Below are 20,836 nucleotides of genomic sequence, written 5' to 3' on the forward strand. Positions count from 1 at the left end.
GGAGGTGCCCTGGCCTGCCTGCATTCTTACAGACCTGACCGTGTTCCTGTTAATTCTGCTCTCACGGCCTCTTCCTTCCTGCCCGTCCTTAAACGAAAGTGCTCTTGGGTGGCCACCATCACTAGTGGTTCATCTCCGTTGGGAGTTCCTAATTTTGGGTGGGAATAGAGTCAGTGTTCAGAGTTTCTCCAAAGTCAGAGGTGTACCTGCCAGGTAGACCAGAGCTGCAACTTACAAAACTGCATTTCTCTCTGCCACTCATGCCAACTGAAGAAAAGTGATGGGTTGTGCCTTGTTTGTATGACGTATTTTCATTTATATGCAGAGAAGCCAAGAGTTGGCCCTTACAATAATACAGGGATAAACGTCTGGAATTTACATTTGCTGTTGGATACTTGGGTATACGTTAAATGCTGGGAACTGAATTGTGTGATTTTACAGCTCGAATATGGACATGCAATAGATTTCGTTGTGGGGAGACCAGACTAGAGTTCAGCCTTTGCTCTTGTTCGGATGACTGTCTGCAGAGGAAAGACTGCTGTGCTGACTACAAGAGTGTTTGCCAAGGTAAGCAGAGGAAGTTGACCCATTCGCTTCTCTGTGTTCAGTGACCCCAGAGCTGGCTGATCCAGGCTGCATAAATTAAAACAAGTCAGAGACAACGTGTTTATTGTGGGAAGAAATGTGGCTCGTGCATTACAGAGAGAGGGAGTTCATAGCATAGATACTATAGAAAAGAAGAGAAAGATTAAATTTCCATATTCATTGATAAGGCAAGGTCTTCTCCAATCCAATGACTATGCTAGAAATATCTGTGGTTTGAGATACCAGATGGCAGATCCTAAAGTTAAAACATGATGAAAGAGGTTATCTGGCCCGTCAATCAGTCTGTTAAACCAACGTTACTGCTGAAACAACTGTGTCCTGAGTGGTCAAATTACTGATTAAGGACCTTCAGAGAGTTACTGCAGAGCCAAGATTAGGACACAGGTTATTCAACTCCTGGTTCCAACTGCAAGTGATGTACTGCAGATTATTTTTAAAAATTACCAATCCCTCTGAACATGTAATGAAATTTATGAAAAATGCACATAAACACACAGCAACAAAATTGCTTCAAGTTATCAACCCCTCTTTCATAATGCCAAACCCAATAAAGGCAACTAACTTATACTTTTAATTTTTCTAGACCAAAAAAAGAGATTAGGTTGAATTCTGATTTTTTTGAATAGGAGGAAAATGTTATAGTAGAAACATTAAAAACTATAATCTCTTAGTAGAAAATAGATTTCACACTAATGGATAAATCAATTTTTATTACAAAATATAATTGAAAATCAACTAAAAAGAGCTATCAAAAAGGAAGAATAAATGTCTGAAATGGTAACTTATTTTTCAAATAATTATTGTTTGACATTTAATATTGCATCATTAAAAATTCTGCTAAATTCATGAAGGCAATTTCTTGTTTGCTTATTTCTGTAAGTTCACTGCCTCTGACCCCTCTATTTTCCCACCTTCTACATCAAATATATAATTTAACTTTTTATGTCAAGACTGCTCCTCAGGTCATATGGTAAAATTTCCCACTGAATTCAATGCACAACATTGCTGAAATTTAATAGAAACAACAGTAATTGTTGTGGTACCTGGGTGGCTCAGTCATTAAGATCTTAAAACTTACTATGTTTAATTTTTCCCAATTGAAATCAATTATTCTCATTGGCTGCTTCTGCCCCCTCCCAACACACACAATAACAGAAGCGGGGTGCCTGGGTGGCTCAGTCGTTACGTGTCTGCCATTCGGCTTGGGTCATGATCCCGGGGTCCTGGGATCGAGACCCGCGTCAAGCTCTTTGCTCAGTGGGAAGCCTGCTTCTCCCTCTCACTCTCCCCCTGCTTGTGTTCCCTCTCTCTCTGTGTGTCTCTCTCTGTCAAATAAATAAATAAAATCTTAAAAAAAAAAAAGAAACAACAGTAATTGTTATAAGCAGTGTTGATATTTACCACCACTGCTAAATGGGTACTTTGATGGAGTTAATTTTACCATTTCAGTTTATTTTTCAAACTAAATGTAAATGTTTTCTCTAAGGATTCAATACTTTGTTTAAAGATGTTACATGATTTTTGCTCAAATTAAATCTTCAGGCCGTAGTTTGAAGGCATTTGAATAATTTTTGTGCAAGAAACCAGCTAGTCACTTTTACGTTTTAAATTTAGAATTTTAAAACCTTTATGATATATTTCTAACATATATAAAGGAGAGAATTGTATGGTGATTTCCCTATATGTCCAGCACTTAGCTTCAGCAGCTAGCAACTCATGGCCAGTCTTGTCTCCTCTTGACAAAGTATAATTTTCAAAAAGATAAAAACATGAGTCTCATAGAAATGTAATGTGAACATGTCAAAAAGTAAATAGCTCATTCATGAGATAATCATCTGGACTGTCCAGCTGGCTCAAAGAGAATGAAAGAGACTAAGTATACATACAACTGAAAGAATGTTGGAATGAAGTTATAAATAGTGTAAATTCTGGTGGGACAGAAAGGATTTGCATTTCTACATGACAATTTTTTTGCTATCAGACAAGAATCACTTATGTTGCTATTATTTTTCTACCAATTAACTGCTACTGTTACTGTGTTATAAAATGAATGGTAAGGAATAAGCCAGATAAAGGTATATACTTCTAAGTAATTAGATAATTCATAGGTGGGCTTTTTAGATAATCCCCAGGATGACATTAAAATGAAGTTCAGTGATCAATCTTCCTTTTGCTTATTTTCAAGTTTTGGATTGTTTTTTCTTAACAAAATATACTCTTTATCCACCCCAACTTCTCTCCCCAGATTTTAGATGATTTCTAAGCAAATCCTAGAGTTACTATCATTCATCTGTAAATATTTTTAGGGTGTATCTAAAAATGTAAATATTTAACAAAATTACAATACCATTAGTATATCTAAAAACATCAATTGTTGTTGATATCATCAAATATCCAGTGTTCTAATTTTTCTGTTGTCTCATAACATTTTTAAAAAAGATTGTTTGGAATAGGGTCCAAAAAGATTCCATACATTTCAAGTCCTTTAAAAATAGCTTCTCTTTCTTTTTTTCCCCTTGCAATTTACATGTTGAAGAAATGAGGCCTTTGTCCTGCAGACTTTTCCAGTTTGTTTTGCAGATTGCATCTTAAGCAGTTTGTCATCTCCTGTATTTCCTGAAAATTGGTAGTTAGAATTAGAGGACTGTTCAGATTCAGGTGCAAAGTATTTATTTATTTTGCAAGTATACTCTGTAGACGGTGGTATTACTTCCATCAAGAAGCACATCTTGTCTGCTTGTTGCTTTTTCTGGAATGTTAGCCATCGATGATCATTGCCTGTATCTATCAAGGGATACAAGTGATGATATTTATACTCTATCATTTCTACTTCATTAGTTAGTTGGAGTGTTCTCTAAACAGAAACATTCATGAAGTAAAATTTTTTTAGTTAAGATCTTCAAACTTACTATGTTTAATTTTCCCAGTTGAAATCAATTATTCTCATTTACTGCTTCTGACCCCCCAGCACAATGATTTCTTTTATCTTTTCTTTAGTTGGTATATCTATATTTATTAAACTCTTTTTTTTTTTTCTAATTGTCTCTTTCCAGCTAAAAGAATCCCCTTTGTTTTTCTTGGTAAAGATGAGCTTCTTGGTATTCAGTCTGTCCAAACCTCTGGGCAACGCTGATCTTTTCAACATGCGGAATAGCACTTAACATGTTCTGGAAGAATTTAGTTATTGGAATAACATGAGCAAAGTAGTTTGGAAAGATCATGTTCATTGAACATTTGTTTTTCTTTTCTTTTCTGTGGTGCAGCTGTCTAAAGATTTTGATCTTATTTTTCAGGAGAAACCTCTTGGGTGAAAGAAGACTGTGGCACAGCCCAGCAGTCTCAGTGTCCAGAAGGGTGAGAATACGGGGAGTTTTTATCCTCCTTTAACATGGAATGTAGCTGAGAAGCCAAGTGGCATTTCCTCCACTTTATATTTTAAAACAATACACTTAACCAACGATTAGGATTCTTGGTGGCTTCAAACTCAGACTTTTGTTCACATCATTGTTTACAAAGCATTTTTAATTAATTTTTTACATTCATGTCTTGTAACAGTGACTTAAAAAAATGGTTGAAGTATTAAATACTAGCATTCTCAAGTTCCTCTGGTCAGGACTAGGATTTAGATCTGAATTACTCCAGCCAGAACTCTTTCCTATGAATATCCTGGAACTTTGAATTTATACTTAACTGAGGAAAGGGAAAGAAGTTTGCCCACGGAAGGCCTCACAAGGAAGAGTGGATGAAAAGGACTTTATCATGTGTACATGGGTGAGGAAAGCATGAGGTAAAACCCCTCACCCCACCCCTCCCATGCCTCTCCTCCACACACTTATAATGGCTGCTACTGGACCTTTCCCAGTCCTGGAAGCATGCCCCACATCACCTTCCAGTCAGGGTGGATTTCCCCTCCAGTTACCCCTTTTGCCCTTCACCGACTTCATTCTTTTGGCCCAAGCAGTGGAAGGAAGTTGGTGAGGTAGGAGAAAAATGGAGTATCTGGCTGTAGGAAGAATTGGTGGAGTCATTTTTAGATAGCATTATTTTATTTAAAGAATGTGTGTAGATAATGTCTGTTTTTGTACCATGCTGCTTTGGTTTACCCCAATCCTCAGATCCAGCTGCCCTGTCCAGTGGCTTTTGGGTGAGCAAAAAATTTGGAATAAAAAGGATACTTGAGTTTGAGTCCTGGTTTTGCCTATGGGACTTTAACTGTAGTCAATTCTGTGAGCTTCATCTATAAAATTATAGTAGTAGTTGTAATAATAATAATAATAATGCCAAGTTCAGAAGATTTCATGTGATGGGGTTAGCCTGGTGAGGGGTATTAAGGAGGGCATGTATTGCATGGAGCACTGGGTGTTATATACAATGAATCATGGATCACTACATCAAAAAAACAAAAACAAAAAAACTTTGAAAAAAAAAAAAGATTTCATGTGAGAATTAAGTCAACATCTTGATCCCATAGATGTTTGACCTTGTTTTTAAGCTGCAAGGTTATTCTGATGGCATATTTATAAATATAAAAGTTTTAATGGCTTTATGCTAATGAATTTATGAAGTATAAGTATTTCCAATGCAAACTGCAATGCAGCACTTGAACTTCTTGATGAGTTTTCTATATATTTTGTGTAAAAAAAATCCCAATTTTCCATTTTATTTTTTTGAGGTATAATCTATACATTGAAATGCTAACATTTATGTGTACAGTATAATGAGACTTGGAAATTCAGAGACCCATGCAACCCAGAGATAGAGTATTTCCAAGACACAGAATATTTCCATCACCCCAGAAAGACACCTCATGTGCTGATTTCTATCACCATAGATTCCTGTTCTAGAATTGCATATAAATGGAATCATCCCATATGTTCCCTTGTGTTGTTGTTCTTAATCCAACGATTTTGAGACTCATAAATGTTATTGCATGCATGTACCATATCTCTCACATGGGCTTTTGCACAGCATATTTTTTTCTGATTAACACATTGGCCCATTCTCTTTTCATATTATTTCTATTTGTTCTTTAGGGCCAAGTTCACACGTCTGTTTTTACCTTACAAAGATCAAATCTGACATCCCCTATGTAGTTGAATAGCATCCTGTAATCAATTCTAACCTTTAACCACCCCCATTTACTTCTCAATTTCATCCCCTAGATTAGGGCTGTAATTCCTTCATGCCTTTATTTTCAATATTTAGCAATAATGTCTGACTCAAATATTTGTTAAATGAATTACTCTACAATAACTGTATATTCTGGGAAACCATATAGACCTGTCCTCCAGACTCTCCTCACAGTTTCTTTTACAAATGTGTAATTAGATGGCCAGGCTGATATTTTTCTAGCTTTACTCAAGCACCTTGAAAAACACGGAAATTATTTTTCTTATTGATAGTTTGTATTGGGGGTGCCCAGGTGGCTCAGTCGCTTAAGCATGAGACTCTTGATTTCAGCTCAGGTCATGATCTCTTGGGGAGTGGGGTTGAGCACCACATTGGGCTCCATGCATAGCGGGGGATCTGCCTGAGATCCTCTCTCTCCTTCTCCCTCTGCCCCGCCACCTGTTCATGTGCACTCTCTCACTCTCTCTCTAAAATAAATAAATTAAAAAAAAATAGTTTGTATTAGCATTCAGAATTTTCTCCATAATAATAGTGGATATTTTTAAGGACTACTCCAATCAAATTTCTTGGAAAAGTGTGTTTTTGCTTAAAAATTTATTTTTCTAATTAAAAAAATTTTTTAAATTAACATGTAATGTATTATTTGTTTCAGGGGTACAGGTATGTAACTCCCATTGCTCACCACAACACGTACTCTCCCCGGTGTCCATCACCCAGCCACCCCATCCCCCCTGCTTAAAAATTTAGATGTGAAGCTGCTTGAGCACAGAGCTTCACATACTCAGTTGCATGCAGTGTATTTGGAATTTAAAACAAATGTTGGTGTTTATAGCTGTTGTTCATAGTAACTCCAAAGTGGAAATTACCTAAATGCCCAGCAACAGTAGAATAACTAAGTTGTGGTTTATTCATTAACTGGAATACAGGAGAGCCATGAGAATGGATGATCTACAACTACATGTAACAGTATGGATTAATCTCAAACATAATGTTCCATAAAAGAGGCCAGGCACAATGGAATACATACTGTATGATTCCGTTTGCGTGTAAATATAAATACAGATACAGGCATAATCAATCTGTTGTTTTAGGTCAAGGTACTGCTCACCCTTGGTGGGGTGTGGTTTGCAGAGGCTATTGAGTGGAAAGAAGCTCGAGGGGAGGATTCTAGGGTGCTGGTATTCTGTTTCTTGATCTGGGTGATCGAGTTCACAGTGGAGTTGTTAGGAAGTTAGGAAACATTAATCAAACTATACATCTGTGAAATGTGTGTGTGTGGTCATGTGTATATAAAATATATACAAATAAAATTTTAAAAGTGAAAAAAAATTAAACGAAGAAAAGACAGCCTCTGGCTATACCCTAAGAGTTACCTTCCATTACTTTAGCTTAAATACTGATATTAAAAAAAAAAAAAGATTGTGATGCTTTTGATGTTAATATTAATATAGCGAGATATTAGAATAAAGAATCAAAAGGGTAGAACTTTAGAATAATAAAAAACCTCATAAGCTATAGAGTTCCTAAATTTTGTATCATAATTATATCCAAAATGCGGTAGAGGAATTGTTACTTTTACGATTTTTGAGTTTGAGCCTTGTATTCAGGAATCGTTGCTCTTGGCTCTTTAGCAAAGTCAGGTCCATGCAAGGTCTGCGGTTAACAGCTCCATTTCTGGGGATGTTTTGTTAATGCTCTGCTTGCATGCTGCTGACCTCTATTGAAAAACTGCAATTAATTAGCGCCATATATACTCACCACTGTAAAGTGCTAAATATATTTGAGGTAAGGCAATGATACTAATGTTCTATTATGGTGATTCCAAAGTATTAGGTGAGTGGGTTGGGGCTGAGTTATGAGAGGTTGAGTAACTGCTTAGAGTTCAATAGCTAATAAAGACTGAAGGTAAGGGATTACTGACCTACTAACATTACTAACATGCTAATTAGGGGTTCCTTACTGGAAGTACTGATTCTTAAAGGAGATAACAATATTTATTTTATTTTTTAAATTTTTTTAAAGATTTTATTTATTTATTTGAGAGAGAGAGCATGCGTGAGAGCACAAGAAGGGGGAGGGTCAGAGAGAGAAGCAGACTCTCCGCTGAGCAGGGAGCCCAATGCTGGGCTCTATCCTGAGACTCCAGGGATCACGACCTGAGCCAAAGGCAGCCGCTTAACTGACTGAGCCACTCAGATGCCCCAGGAGATAACAATTTTTAAAAAGAGAAAGAAAAAAATGACCCAGGACATACTGTACTTTCTAAGCATTTTCTAATTTAGAGAATTGTAAGTAGCACAGAAAAGTGTCTTTATTTTTTTTTTTACAATCAAAATAGTAGACTAATATTTTGTTTTCCATTTTCAGATTTGAACTGCCACCAGTTATTTTGTTTTCCATGGATGGATTTAGGGCTGAATATTTGCAAACATGGGACGCTCTCATACCTAATATTAATAAACTGAGTAAGTCTTCCACAACTGTAGGCACACAAAGGACGAGGACACTAGTTAGCCAGTCTGTAGATGGGTACCTTCCTTCCTGACCTTCCATATTAGTCGTTTGCTTTCTCCCAGGTCCTCCGAAGATCCTGAGGAATTTACCACTCATGGGACCTATTTTCATACTTGTTGGCTCCTCCTTTTTTTGTAGCATGTTCATCTTTTGGTTTATTGTGATTTGTTTTGTATTTGAATGTAATTTCCATCTTATGGAAATCTGTCCACATACACTATCTCGAAAGTGGTGTTTGTCAGACTTGGGTTCTGAATCTTAGCAAGAAGAATGTGACCAGCAGGGACAGGATCCCGAAGGAGCCTGAGTGGCAGAACAGAGCCAGCACATACCAATGCTCCAGAAGGCAAAAAGCCTAGTGTCTATGTCTGGTTCTGGAAGTAAGCTGCCTGGAAACTGGTTCCACTGCTTATTAGCTGTGAGACCGTGGGCAAGCTTACCTCACCTACTGGTGCCCATTCTCTTGAGTTGTAAAATGGTCACTTCCTACCTGATGGGAATACTGCGAGAACATAAATTGTACACACTGAATGATTTTAAGTTATTATTATAATTATTGGTTTTATTGTCATCTTAATCAGGATGTTACACTTCTATTTAGGACACTCGGCCCTCGTATGATGTTATAAAGTTATTAATAAAGAGAAATTAAGTACCTAAGGACACAGAGCCAAGAAGTATCAGAACATGATTAGAGCCAGAGGGTCAACTCCCGGGTCTATAGTCTTCACTGCCCCACAATTCTTTCTTTCTTCCCCCTTCTGCCAGACCCTTGTTTGCCTCCAAGGCCCTCAAAGTTTATCACAATTTTACTGGTGTCTTGTTTTTATTTTTCTCCAAATTATTAAAAAATAACTGTTTGGGCCTGAGTAAATCCATTTCCTTGTCTGGGTCTCAATTTCCTTACTTGTAAAATGAGAGGATTAGCTCTAATGATTTCTACTCTTTATTCCAGCTCTAAAATCCCATGATGGACTGCTTCCCCTCTAACACAAGGTGCTTTGTCACTTCAGCTTTTCTCTCACTCTCTGAGGCAGATCCTTAGCAAAAACGTCGAGAGTTTGGGGTTATGACAGAACTGGCTCCGAATTCGGGACTTGCCATTGAAGTGCTGAGTTACTTTGGCCCGGAAAGTTAATTAACACCTCCCACAGTTTCTATTTCTTTATTCGCATTTTCCTTGATAATCTGGATATCAAATTCTGTATCCAAAAGGGAATTTAGCCAGCCAGGCTGAGCTGAACCCCTTTTGAAGTGGAATTATTTGATTTGCTCATCCCACTCAGAGTTGGAAATGACACCAGTGGAAATATTGGGCCATGGAGAGTGTTCCCTTTCTAAGATTTTAATCCTTTAATGTGTAGACATCACTAACTAGGTCTACAAGGCAAAATGGGCTGTTAGCTTTCAGGAGGCCTGATTAAGAGTAGATGTAATAAGACTTAGGATTAGGACCTCCTGGGAATGGTAGGCTTGAGCTGAGTTATGTGAAAACAGGCATCACGTTAAGGAAGTACAGAACCCCATCTCCAGTGTCCCATCAGGCTCCCTGGGTTGGTTGACAGTGACAGTGGTCATGGAAACTGAGCATGAACTCACACCACAGAACCACGAGTCGTATCTGTGATGGTTAGAAGGACTCAGACTCAACTCTAGTGAGCGGGTGAGATCATTGTCTTGTCTGAGTGTGGGTGGGAGCAGAAAAAAAAGGGGTCAGGCCCAAGAACAGGGAACTGTCAGGTAAGATAGAGGTGATATGGCGTGAACTACAAGTCAGGTTTCCTGGAAAACTGGGTGAGAAAGTGGGGATAGAATAAGACTAGTAGAACTGGCAGGCAATGTTTGCAGTTTTGAAGATGAGAGTTAGCAAGGTTTACATTCACGAACAATAGAACTCTTAAATTCTCCACAGCAGATGCCATTTGGTCACGTTCTTCTTGCTAAGATTCAGAACCCAAGTCTGACAAACACCACTTTCGAGATAGTGTGTGTGGACAGATTTCCATCTGCCCCCTCCTCCTCCTCTTTCTTCTTTTTAATTTTATTGTGGTAAGAACACTTAACATAAGACCTAACCACTTGATAGACTTTTAAGTAGGTAATGCAATATTGTTCTCTATAGGCCCGATGTTGTACAGCAGATCTCTAGAATTTATTCATCTCACTAAATGAAATTTTATACCCACTGATGAGCAACTCTCCACTTTCTCCTCCCCACAGACCTTAGCAACCACCATTCTATTCTTTGCTTCTATGAGTTTGAATCTTTTAGATCTCTCATGTAAGTGGAGTCTTGCAGTATTGGTCTTTCTGTGACAGGCTTATTTCATTTAATGTCCTCAAGGTTCATCTCTATGGTTGCATATTGTAGAATTTCCTTCTTTTTTAAGGCTGAATCAAGTTCCATTGTGTGTATATATTACTTAAAAAATACATTTATCTGTCAGTGGACATTTAGGTTGTTTCTACATCTTGGCTATTGGGAATAGTGATACATTGAACATGGGAGTGTTAATATCTCTTCAAGATCTTGATCTCAATTCTTTTGGATAAACATCTGGAAGTAGGATTCCTGGATCATAGGGTAGTTGTATTTTTAATTATTTGAGGACCCTCCACACTGTTTTCTACAGTGGCTATACTATTTTGTATTCTCACCATCAGTATACAAATGTTGCAATTTCTCCATGCCCTTGTGAACACTTGTCTTTTGTGTTTCTGATAAGAGCCATCCTAACAGGTGAGAAGTGATAACTCATTGTGGTTTTGATTTGCATTTTCCTGATGGTTAGTGACATTGATCATCTTTTCTTATACCTATTGGTCATTTGTAGATCTTCTTCAGAGAAATGTCTATTCAAATCCTTAATGCATTTTTAAGTGGGTTATTAGTTTTTTTCTAGAGTTGTAAGAGTTCATTATGTATTTTAGAAATCAATTCCTTGTTAGATATATGGTTTGTAAATATTTTCTTCCATTCCATATGTTGTTTCTGTTGATGGTTTCCTTTGTGCACAGAAGCTTTTTAGTTTGATATAGTTCCGCTAGTCTATTTTTGCTTCTGTTGCTTGTGATTTTGGTATCATATTCATGACATCATTACTAAAACCAATGTCATAAATCTTTCCTCCTCTTTTCTTCTAAGACTTTTACAGTTTCAGGCCTTATATTTGAGTCTTTAGTTCATTTTGAGTTAGTTATTGTTTATGGTATATGAAAGGGTCCAGCATCTTACTGGAAAAACTCGGTTTTTTCATTGTGGAGTATGATGTTAGCTGTGGGCTTTCCATATATGGCCTTTATTATGTTGAGAAATATCCCTCCCTTTCTAGTTTGTTAAGAATTTTTATCATGAAAGGGTATTGAATCTTATTAAATGCTTTTCTGCATCTGTTGAGATATGATCATGTGATTTTTATGCTGTATTATATTAATGTGGTTTATAACATTAAGATTTTTGCATCTATGCTCATCAGGGATATTGTCCTGTAGTTTCCTTTTCTTGTGGTGTCTTTGTCTGGCTTTGAATCAGGGTAATGCTGTCTTCGTAAAATGAGTTTGGAAGTGTTTTCAATGTTTTGGATGAGTTTAAGAATGATTGGCATTAATTCTTCTTTAAATGTTTGATAGAAGTCCGCAGTGAAGCCTTCTAATCCTAGGCTTTTCTCTGTTGAAAGGTGTAGTCGAACTAAAGATTTGTTAATTTTATCTTTTCAAAAAACCAAGTTTAATTTTCGTAATTTTAAAAATTATTTTTCTATTCTTTATTTTATGTTTGCTGTAATCTTTATGGTTTCCTTCCTTCTGCTAACTTTGGGTTTCATTTGTTCTTTTCCTAGTTCCTTGAGGTGTAAAGTCAGGTTGTTTATTTGAAAGTCCTTTTTTAATGTGGGTGTTTGTTGTATACACTTCCATCCTAGCGCTGCTTTTGCTGCATCTGTCGGCTCTTGCACCTGCTCATCCATTTAGTTTTCTGCTCTTTCTTAAAGTTTATAGTTACTTGGGGTATGTGTTTATTCCATTTGTATTTTCAGATTTTTTTGGTTGGTTTTTTTAAGGAGTAAATTACACAAATGATAAACTTTTAAAAACAATATTAAAATGTAAATAGTAAGGAAAATATGTATATAATAGAATAACAACAACCAACCAACAAACAATAAAACTCTTTCCGGATCTTTCTAAGCTTATCTCTGCGGAAGCAACTACTCTTACTGATTTAGTGTGTGTCCTTCCAGAATTATACTTTTTAGTTTTAATTTGGATTATTAAGTTCTGGAAGAAACAATGGTAGAAGATTTTGCTTTCTGTGAGCTGTTCTCTAACAGCTCTAGTTCAAAGGCCAGTGATCCAAATGGTAGCCTGAGTCATGGATAGTCAGCACGTGTGTCCTGTTTGGAACATTTTCAATAAGGAAGTGTCATGTTTTTCCATTACCAGTAGCTTAGTTTATATTTTATTTTATACTCAATGCCTTAGGCATTTAAGAATTACATTACATTAATTTAATTACATTAATTACATGTATGAAGGAAATAAAAAGAGACTGACTTTATATTTCTATTTACTTCGTATGTTTTTCCCTTAAATTCTTTTCATTGTATAATGAATTGGATCTCATTTTATTTTCTTATCATATGACTTCTTAACAATAATAAATGTATCTTTCTCCGATTGAGGATGGGATTTATTTATTGGTAGTATTAACTAAAGAAAGAAAAAAAGGTTATTTTAATCTTTAATTATACTTAGGAATCAAATCGCAGGGCAGGCCTCAAACTTAGGTACATCAGAACCACTTGGGATGCTTGCCACAAATGTAGTTTTTGTTTGTTTGGTTGGGTTTTTTTTGAACTCCCTTGTTCTTCACCTTCCTCCTACCCTTGCATTCCTACCAGAGTCCTATTTAGTAAACTTAATATGGAGCCCAAGAAGGTTCTGAAGGAGGTAATCCCAATATGAAGGTTTCATATTGGAAACGCTGCATACTGGACCAACTCCAAGCCTATTTGAGCAAACATTCATTATTTTCAGCTGCAAATTTTGGATTTGGGCATGGGAAATTTCTTGCCTATCACTGCTGGAGAGGAAGCAGCAATGCTGCAGTGTTTCTGACCTCCTTCAGCAAGATCATTGCACAGACCGAAAACAACAGAACATTTGAAAGCAAAATTGACGCCACGCTTTGTGGAAAACAGATCACAGGAAACTGCAGTGATCCAATGGAAACTGTACTGAAAATAATAAGTAGTAAAGTTAGCTCCTTTGGTAAATGTTACTATGTGACATGGGCCTGTGCTCTGATACAAGTCAAATTCCTTTTCAGCTACCTAGATAGTTGTATTGACTTTTGTTCTATTGGATACTGTCGTACAAGAACTGCTGGCTGAGATGCAAATGCGATCTAGAAATTCTCATCCTAATGACCTGGATCAGAAGGAGGGGAGCAGCAAAAACAAAGCTGGTGGCAGTGTATAATTTAGGGTGCGCTTAGCTGAGAGGTCAGCAAGCTGTGGCCTGTGGTCAAAATGTGGCCCACTCTGTTTTTGTGTGGCCTGCTAAATGCTAAGAATTGTTTTACATTCCTAAATGATTGGGGGAAAAAAGAAGAGAACATTTTGTGACATGTACAAATTACGTGAAATTCAAATTTCAGCGTTCATAAATATAGTTTTATTGCCATGTTCATTTGTTCACATAGCATCTGTGGATGCTTTTGGGCCTCAGTAGCTGAGTTGAGTCATTATAACAGAGACTATATGCATTTACAAAGCCGAACATATTTATTATCTGGCCTTTACAGAAAAACGTAGATTTTCCTTGATTTGGTTCACTTCTCTACTAACAACTGACATTCCTTGGGAAGGAGGAATTGTAGGCATCAGAAAGATTTCAACCTCTTTCCATCTTTAATCCACTCTTCAGTTAGTTTTTTATTTCTCTGGAAAATTTTATGTTTAAGTTTTTACTTATAAAAAAAAACTTATGAGGAAAAAAATATTTTTTCCCTCCATGGGGAAAGCCTGTTTTTGTTTTTACTGGAGGCTCAGGTGGCACATGATGGTTCATAAAATGGCTTCAGAGGTAGGGGCTAGAGAGGAGACAAAAAATAACCTGGGGTGGGAAAGAAAAACAACCAGGAGGAGGTAAGAGCTGGCTGGTTCCTTCTCAGCCTGATTTAGGGGAGGGAGGTGGTGCCTCTGAATAATATGATGGATCCCTTCCTTCAACCCACATGGTAGCTGTGGGGGTCCTTCGAGTTGGAGTCACTCCAGTATGGTGGTGGTGGGGGGTCCCCACTGTTGATGGGGGCCAAGTCCCCTTTGCCCCCCACCAAACAGCCTAGGTCCTCTCTTTGGGACTGTGGGCTGCCTGGGTCCGGGGGTGGGGGGAACTCCTGCCACCACCACTGGAAGTAGGGGCGGTTTTGTGGGTGCTGGGGCTTCTTAATTTCTTACTATGCTTTGTTGCAGAAACATGTGGAATTCATTCAAAATACATGAGAGCTGTCTATCCAACCAAAACCTTCCCAAATCATTACACTATTGTCACGGTAAGTGCTTGGCCCAGGGGCAAGCCTGACAGGCCATAGACAGGCAACCGGTCACCACAGACACGCGGAGGCAGGAAGTGGCTGAGCCCATATGCCACACATTTCACAAGCACATGTGTGACAGTTCATGGCTACTTAACTCAGGCTAGGAAGTAGCATCTTGTTGCGAGCCAATCCAGTGCTTGATTAAGTATGAATGAATGTCCCAGCAATAGGCTAAATTCACCTGTGTGATGGGTCAGGATAGCTTCTTGGATGTGAGAAGTACCATTCTCCTTTGATCTTTGGATTTGCCTCCACTTATCTGAAGGCCTGCTGGGAATGGTAGGTTATGTGTGAGGACAGCCACTTTGATGTAGGAAATTTCTTTTTTTCCTGATCTTTTCATTGTATTTAACTTGACAAAGCCTTCTGTTTTAAATAAATTCATGCTGGCTAGATCCCTTTAGATAAAGCAAGTAAAGCAAGTGAATTCTCATGTATGATAAGACATAAGTGAAACGATCAAAATGAACTCAAAAGAAAATAAAATTATTTAACATTTATAGATTTAGAACACATCTTTAAGGAGTTCTTTGCCTCAGCCTTTATTACCAAAGGATATTGTGTCTTTACTACTTTGTATTTCTTCTTTTATTACTATGGAACAGTAACTATAACATTTAAATTTTAACTCTTAAGTAATAATATGTAATGTATGCATGCCCGCTTGTGTGTGTATGTACATACATATATATACATATACACATTTATACACGTGTGTGCACATGCATATATATACTTGCATATTTTCCTAAATATTCAAATTGCACAGCTCACGTATTCCCACCTGAGGTCTACCAAGGTGACACTCTGCCTTTCATGTTGTAGCTCTCATACAGTAAACAAATGTTGTTTCCACAGTCTACTGCCTATTTAGGGTCATATTTTTCACATGTTTGTGCTTTTTGTTGATGATTTTTAAATCGCTGTTTACAATAGGCCTCAAGTGTAGTGCCAAAGTGCTGTCTAGTATTCCTAAAAGCAAGATGGCTATGATGTGCCTCATAGAGTAGATATATATGTGTTAGATAAGCTTCATTCAGGACTGAGTTATAGCGAACCAATGACATATGTTACATAAGGTATCTTTAAATGGAAACAGACAAAAGCAAGATTATGTATTGATCATCAGACAAAAGTGTTGTGACTAGAGGCTTGCGAGAGCCTATCCCTGTATTTTCCCTAACTGTAGTGGTTCAGTATTCACTAATTCAGTGTTTGCAGCAACTTTATAGAACATAATTATCACAGACAACAGGGAAATGCAAATAAAAACCACCATGAGATATCACTTTACACCTGTCAGAAGGTCTAGTATCAAAAAGACAAGAAATAACAAGTGTGAGCGAGGCTGTGGAGGAAAAGGAAACTTCATCCACTGTTGGTAGGAATGTAAATAGGTGCAACCACTGTGGAAAAACAATGTGGAGTTTCCTCAATTAAAAATAGAAATACCATATGATCCGGAAAGAAAGAAAGAAAATGAAAGCACTAAATTGTGCTTTCATAAATGAAACCCCTATGTTTATTGCAGTATTATTTACAATAACAGCCAAGTTATAGAAGCATTTAAATGTCCGCTGCAAATGGCAAGATTTCTTTTTTTACAGGTGAGTAATATTCCATTGTATATGGTATATATGGACTATTACTCATCTATAAAAAAGAATGATATTTTGCCACTTGTGACAAGGTGGATGGACCTAGAGGGTATTATGCTAAGTGACATAAGTCAGACAGAGAAAGACAAATACTGTATGATTTCACTTATATGTGGAATCTAAAATCCAAAACAAATGAACAAACTAACAAGCAAAAACCAAAATAACAGAAACAAAATCGTAAATACAGAGAACAAATTGGTGGTTGCCAGAGGGGAGGGAATTGGGGAGATCAACGAAATAAGTGAAGGGGATTAAGAGATACAAACTTCCAGTTATAAAATAAATGAGTCACAAGGATGAAGAGTACAGCGTAAGCAGTAGAGTCAACAATAAGGTCATAATGTTTTATGGTGACAGATGGCAACTACACTTACCATGGTGAACACAGAATTGTCAAATCGCTATGTTGTACACCTGAAACCGCTGTAACATTTATGTCAACTATACTTCAATAAAAAAGAATGGACTAGGGCGCCTGGGTGGCTCAGTTGGTTAAGCGACTGCCTTCGGCTCAGGTCATGATCCCGGAGTCCCGGGATCGAGTCCCACATCGGGCTCCCTGCTCGGCGGGGAGTCTGCTTCTCCCTCTGACCCTCCCCTCTCTCATGTGCTCTCTGTCTCTCTCATTCTCTCTGTCTCAAATAAATAAAATCTTTAAAAAAAAAAAAGAATGGACTATATACGCATATATACACAAATGTACACCCACTGTATATATAACACATGTATAACATACATAAGAGCTATTCATTTACCATATATATGTATATGTGTCCATATAGAAATGCTCTGAAGCAATGACTCTAAAATCTACCTAAAAGTAATTACAAATGCATGGGATATCATAGGCATTCAATGAAATGTATAGAATAAATAAATATGTGTGATCAGATTGAAGGACTGATTGGATTGATTGTTGGGTGGAAGGGAAGATGGTTAGAGACTAGGCAGGCTCCCTTCTAAAGTGCTGGTAACACACTTTAACTCCTTTACCCAAGATATTTGATATTTAAAAGCTTCCAAGTAGCACATTTCTTGCTATTTTTGCCAACATAACTGGTGGCTGACCATTGTTTATAATATCGGAAACTTTAACAGTAATTAATCACATAAGAGTTACATTAACACCATCAGCACAAGCCATCTGCCTAATTTCATTCATCTGCTGCTCTAGACTATGATGGAGCCAGAATATCTACATATGTATGTAAATACCCGTACTTACACCTACCCCTGTACCTACACTTACACCTCTACCTATGTATATACATATACACATATGTATATATTTGGTATTTGGGTTCAGATCCAGGGGTTTTATTTTGAAAGGCATATGACATCTTTCCAAGATATGAGTTAGAGATCTTATGCTATTTCAATTTATGAGTTACAGATCTTATGCTATTTCAATTTAAATATGTTTTATTGATATATTATTTTATTCTAAATCTTTTTTTAAATTATCATTTTAGGGATTATATCCAGAATCCCATGGCATCATTGACAATAATATGTATGATGTAAACCTCAACAAGAATTTTTCACTTTCATCAAAGGAGAAAAATAATCCCGCTTGGTGGCAAGGACAACCAGTATGTAACATTCTGCATGTGACACCAAAATTATCTCCATTTTCCAGTGTGACAGTGGATCACTCTTCTCTCTCTCCTTTTCCATTATCTTTCTAATGTCTCAGGGTGGAGGGTGGTGAGATGGTGTTTCACCACTTATAATTTAACTCTTCTAAGTATTTATGATTGCTCACCTAACTTGCCTTCTGTTAAAACTAGGATGTAGTATTCTAAACATATCAATGTAGAAACTTCTCAGAAGGATTTTCTGTTCATTTTTTCCCCTCATTCTGTTTCATGATTCTTTAACAGGGAAAGATTTTACCAATTTTACCAATTTGAAAAAAAAATGGTCTTTCCTACTACCTTACTATGTTTCTGATTTTCGAGGTAGATCCCTGGGTAATTAAATTTTGCAACTGTTAATATTGTTAACTGTTGATATTGTTTAGTTTCTAAAAAATGGCACCATTCCTACCAGTTCTACCCAAACTAATTATTCTCTTGACTTCCACTTATCTTAAATTTTCTCTTCTTACAGATCTGGCTGACAGCAATGTATCAAGGTTTAAAAGCTGGTAGCTTCTTTTGGCCTGGATCAGATGTGGCTATCAGTGGCTCCTATCCTTCCAAATATATGAACTACAACAGGTAGTGAAGCGCTTGTAGAGATGAACCCCCCTACGCAGGCATGATTGGGATGTTTTTGGTCTTAATCTTGATAGTAATTCTATTTTTCCAGTTGTTTGGGTCAAAAATCTTGAAGTCATCATGGATTCCTCTCTCTTACAACCCTCATCTGGTCAGTCGGTAAATGCTTTTGGCTCTAATTCAAAATATATGCAGTCTGAGAACTTTTTGTTATTTCCAGCATTACTCCTGCGGTTGGAGCTACCATCATCTTTTGCCTATATTACTGCACTTGCCTCTTTACACATCTCCCCGCTTCTATTCTTGTCTCCTATCATCTATTCTTAATCTACCAACCAGAATGATAACTTAAAAAAACAAGTCCACTTATGATACTTCTTTGCACCAAAAACTTCTGTGGCTCCCTGTCCCATTCACAGTAGGGCCGTATTGGTATGACCCTAATCACCCCACTGTGTCTCAGACATCCTCTCCCACTACACCACCAGGTTCTGACCTCCTGGGTGTGCCTTAACGCACCTGGCTTGCTCTACTTAGGGCCTTTGTGTGGGTTGTTCCCTCTACCTGAGATTACTCACCCCATGTATCTGCACAGCCCGCTCCCTAACCCCCTTCAGGTTGTTGCTCAAAAATTACTTTCCCGATACCGTCGCAGCCTGATCAAACTGAGATTTCAAATTCCAAACCATCCCCACCCTAGTTTTGCAGTGCCCTTATTGTGCTCTTCTTTTCTCCATGGGATTTGTCACCTTGTGATACACTATGTAATTTATTTATGTATCAGATCTATTGTTTATTATTTGTCTTCATGGAATATCATCTCTAGAAAGGAAAGCATCTTTGGTTTGCCCACTGATAAATTTTGTTTAAAATGAACTAATAGTGTGTGGCAATAGATGCTCAATATAACATAAATGTATGAATGAATGAAGTAAATAAAAATAAGTCAAATGAATGGATAATAATTAATGATCTTTTACTTCAGTTGGGGGAAAAATTGAAGGAGGGAATGATAAGAAGGAAAGAAAAAATATATATTTAATTTATATTGAGACAAATGTATCTGTATATAAGTATTGAAAACAGGAATCCCTTTGAGTAGTATTGAATCCCCTTCAGTATTCTGATCACATATGAACACAAAATGGAGATCTAAAAATATCAACCTGTCTTCCTGAGTAGGAATATAATGGAATTATTTTTGATTTGATTAATTTTGGAAAATTATTTTTTCTCTTCTTTTCAGAAGTATCCCATATGAAGAAAGGATCTCTACATTGTTAAAATGGCTGGACCTGCCCAAAGTTGACAGGTATTATCTAGTATCAGAAAATTGCTGGCACCCTGGGATATTTGTGGGTATAAAATGAAATATTTCTTTACTGTAACTGACCATTTCTGAAAGAAACCTGGCTTTTTTTTTTTTTTTAAGAAATTTTCAGTAATTATTTTCTCTTGAGAATGTGATGGGCACTATGGGGCAATAAAGATAGAGCCAGTACCAGAGAGTAGAGGCAAGTATCACAGAACCAGGGACAGACTGGAGGCAGAACGGAGAGCGGATCTGAAACTTTGTTATGAGGACGGACTCATGGAACCTGAGGTGCCGGAGCAAGGCCCTGGCAACCACGTGGAGTCAGAGGATCCCAAGAGAGCAACAGGTCAACAGAAACCAGACATTTAAAGAAAGAACGGGGATGGCAGAGCAAAGAGTGGGCCCAAAGTCAGAGACTGGGAGGTATAAAGGACTGCGCACAGCAAGAGAGAACTCAGCAGCGAGAGCAAGGCAGATTTTCCTAAGTGAGTCAGAGCCACGCTCACACCCAGGAAGGTCTCACTTACTTCCTGTTAGGAGAACCTCCGCGCTAGGGCCAAGAGGAACCACTGGGCCTGGATGAAGAGGAGCAGGCCAGAGAAAAAGAAGGAAATTGCCACCAAGTTCTAAACCAATACGTTTCCCAAATCTAACCTGCAGGTTTATTCCAAGTTGATAATGTCTTTCTCTGTTTCCGTTTTACTCCTAGACCTGATTTTTACACCATCTATGTGGAAGAGCCTGATTCTGCCGGACATAAGAGCGGGCCGGTCAGTGCTCAAGTAAGTTT

The 20,836-nt window shown here is 37.4% G+C and overlaps 1 protein-coding gene across 1 annotated transcript in view; it reads left to right on the top strand.

Annotated features, from left to right (window-relative positions):
* Nucleotides 1-20,836, top strand: part of ENPP3 (ectonucleotide pyrophosphatase/phosphodiesterase 3) — a 71,572-nt gene that overhangs the window by 10,835 nt on the left and 39,901 nt on the right. Inside the window, exons 4-11 of the mRNA XM_081829018.1 lie at nucleotides 442-567; nucleotides 3,900-3,960; nucleotides 8,104-8,201; nucleotides 14,724-14,803; nucleotides 17,982-18,101; nucleotides 18,622-18,731; nucleotides 19,978-20,043; nucleotides 20,756-20,828. Coding sequence (XP_081685144.1) covers nucleotides 442-567; nucleotides 3,900-3,960; nucleotides 8,104-8,201; nucleotides 14,724-14,803; nucleotides 17,982-18,101; nucleotides 18,622-18,731; nucleotides 19,978-20,043; nucleotides 20,756-20,828 — 734 coding nt within the window. The remainder of the gene's footprint in view (nucleotides 1-441; nucleotides 568-3,899; nucleotides 3,961-8,103; nucleotides 8,202-14,723; nucleotides 14,804-17,981; nucleotides 18,102-18,621; nucleotides 18,732-19,977; nucleotides 20,044-20,755; nucleotides 20,829-20,836) is intronic.

This window comes from Leptonychotes weddellii, chromosome 8, assembly GCF_054177405.1.
Source record: "Leptonychotes weddellii isolate Sample4059 chromosome 8, ASM5417740v2, whole genome shotgun sequence".
NCBI lineage: Eukaryota > Metazoa > Chordata > Mammalia > Carnivora > Phocidae > Leptonychotes > Leptonychotes weddellii.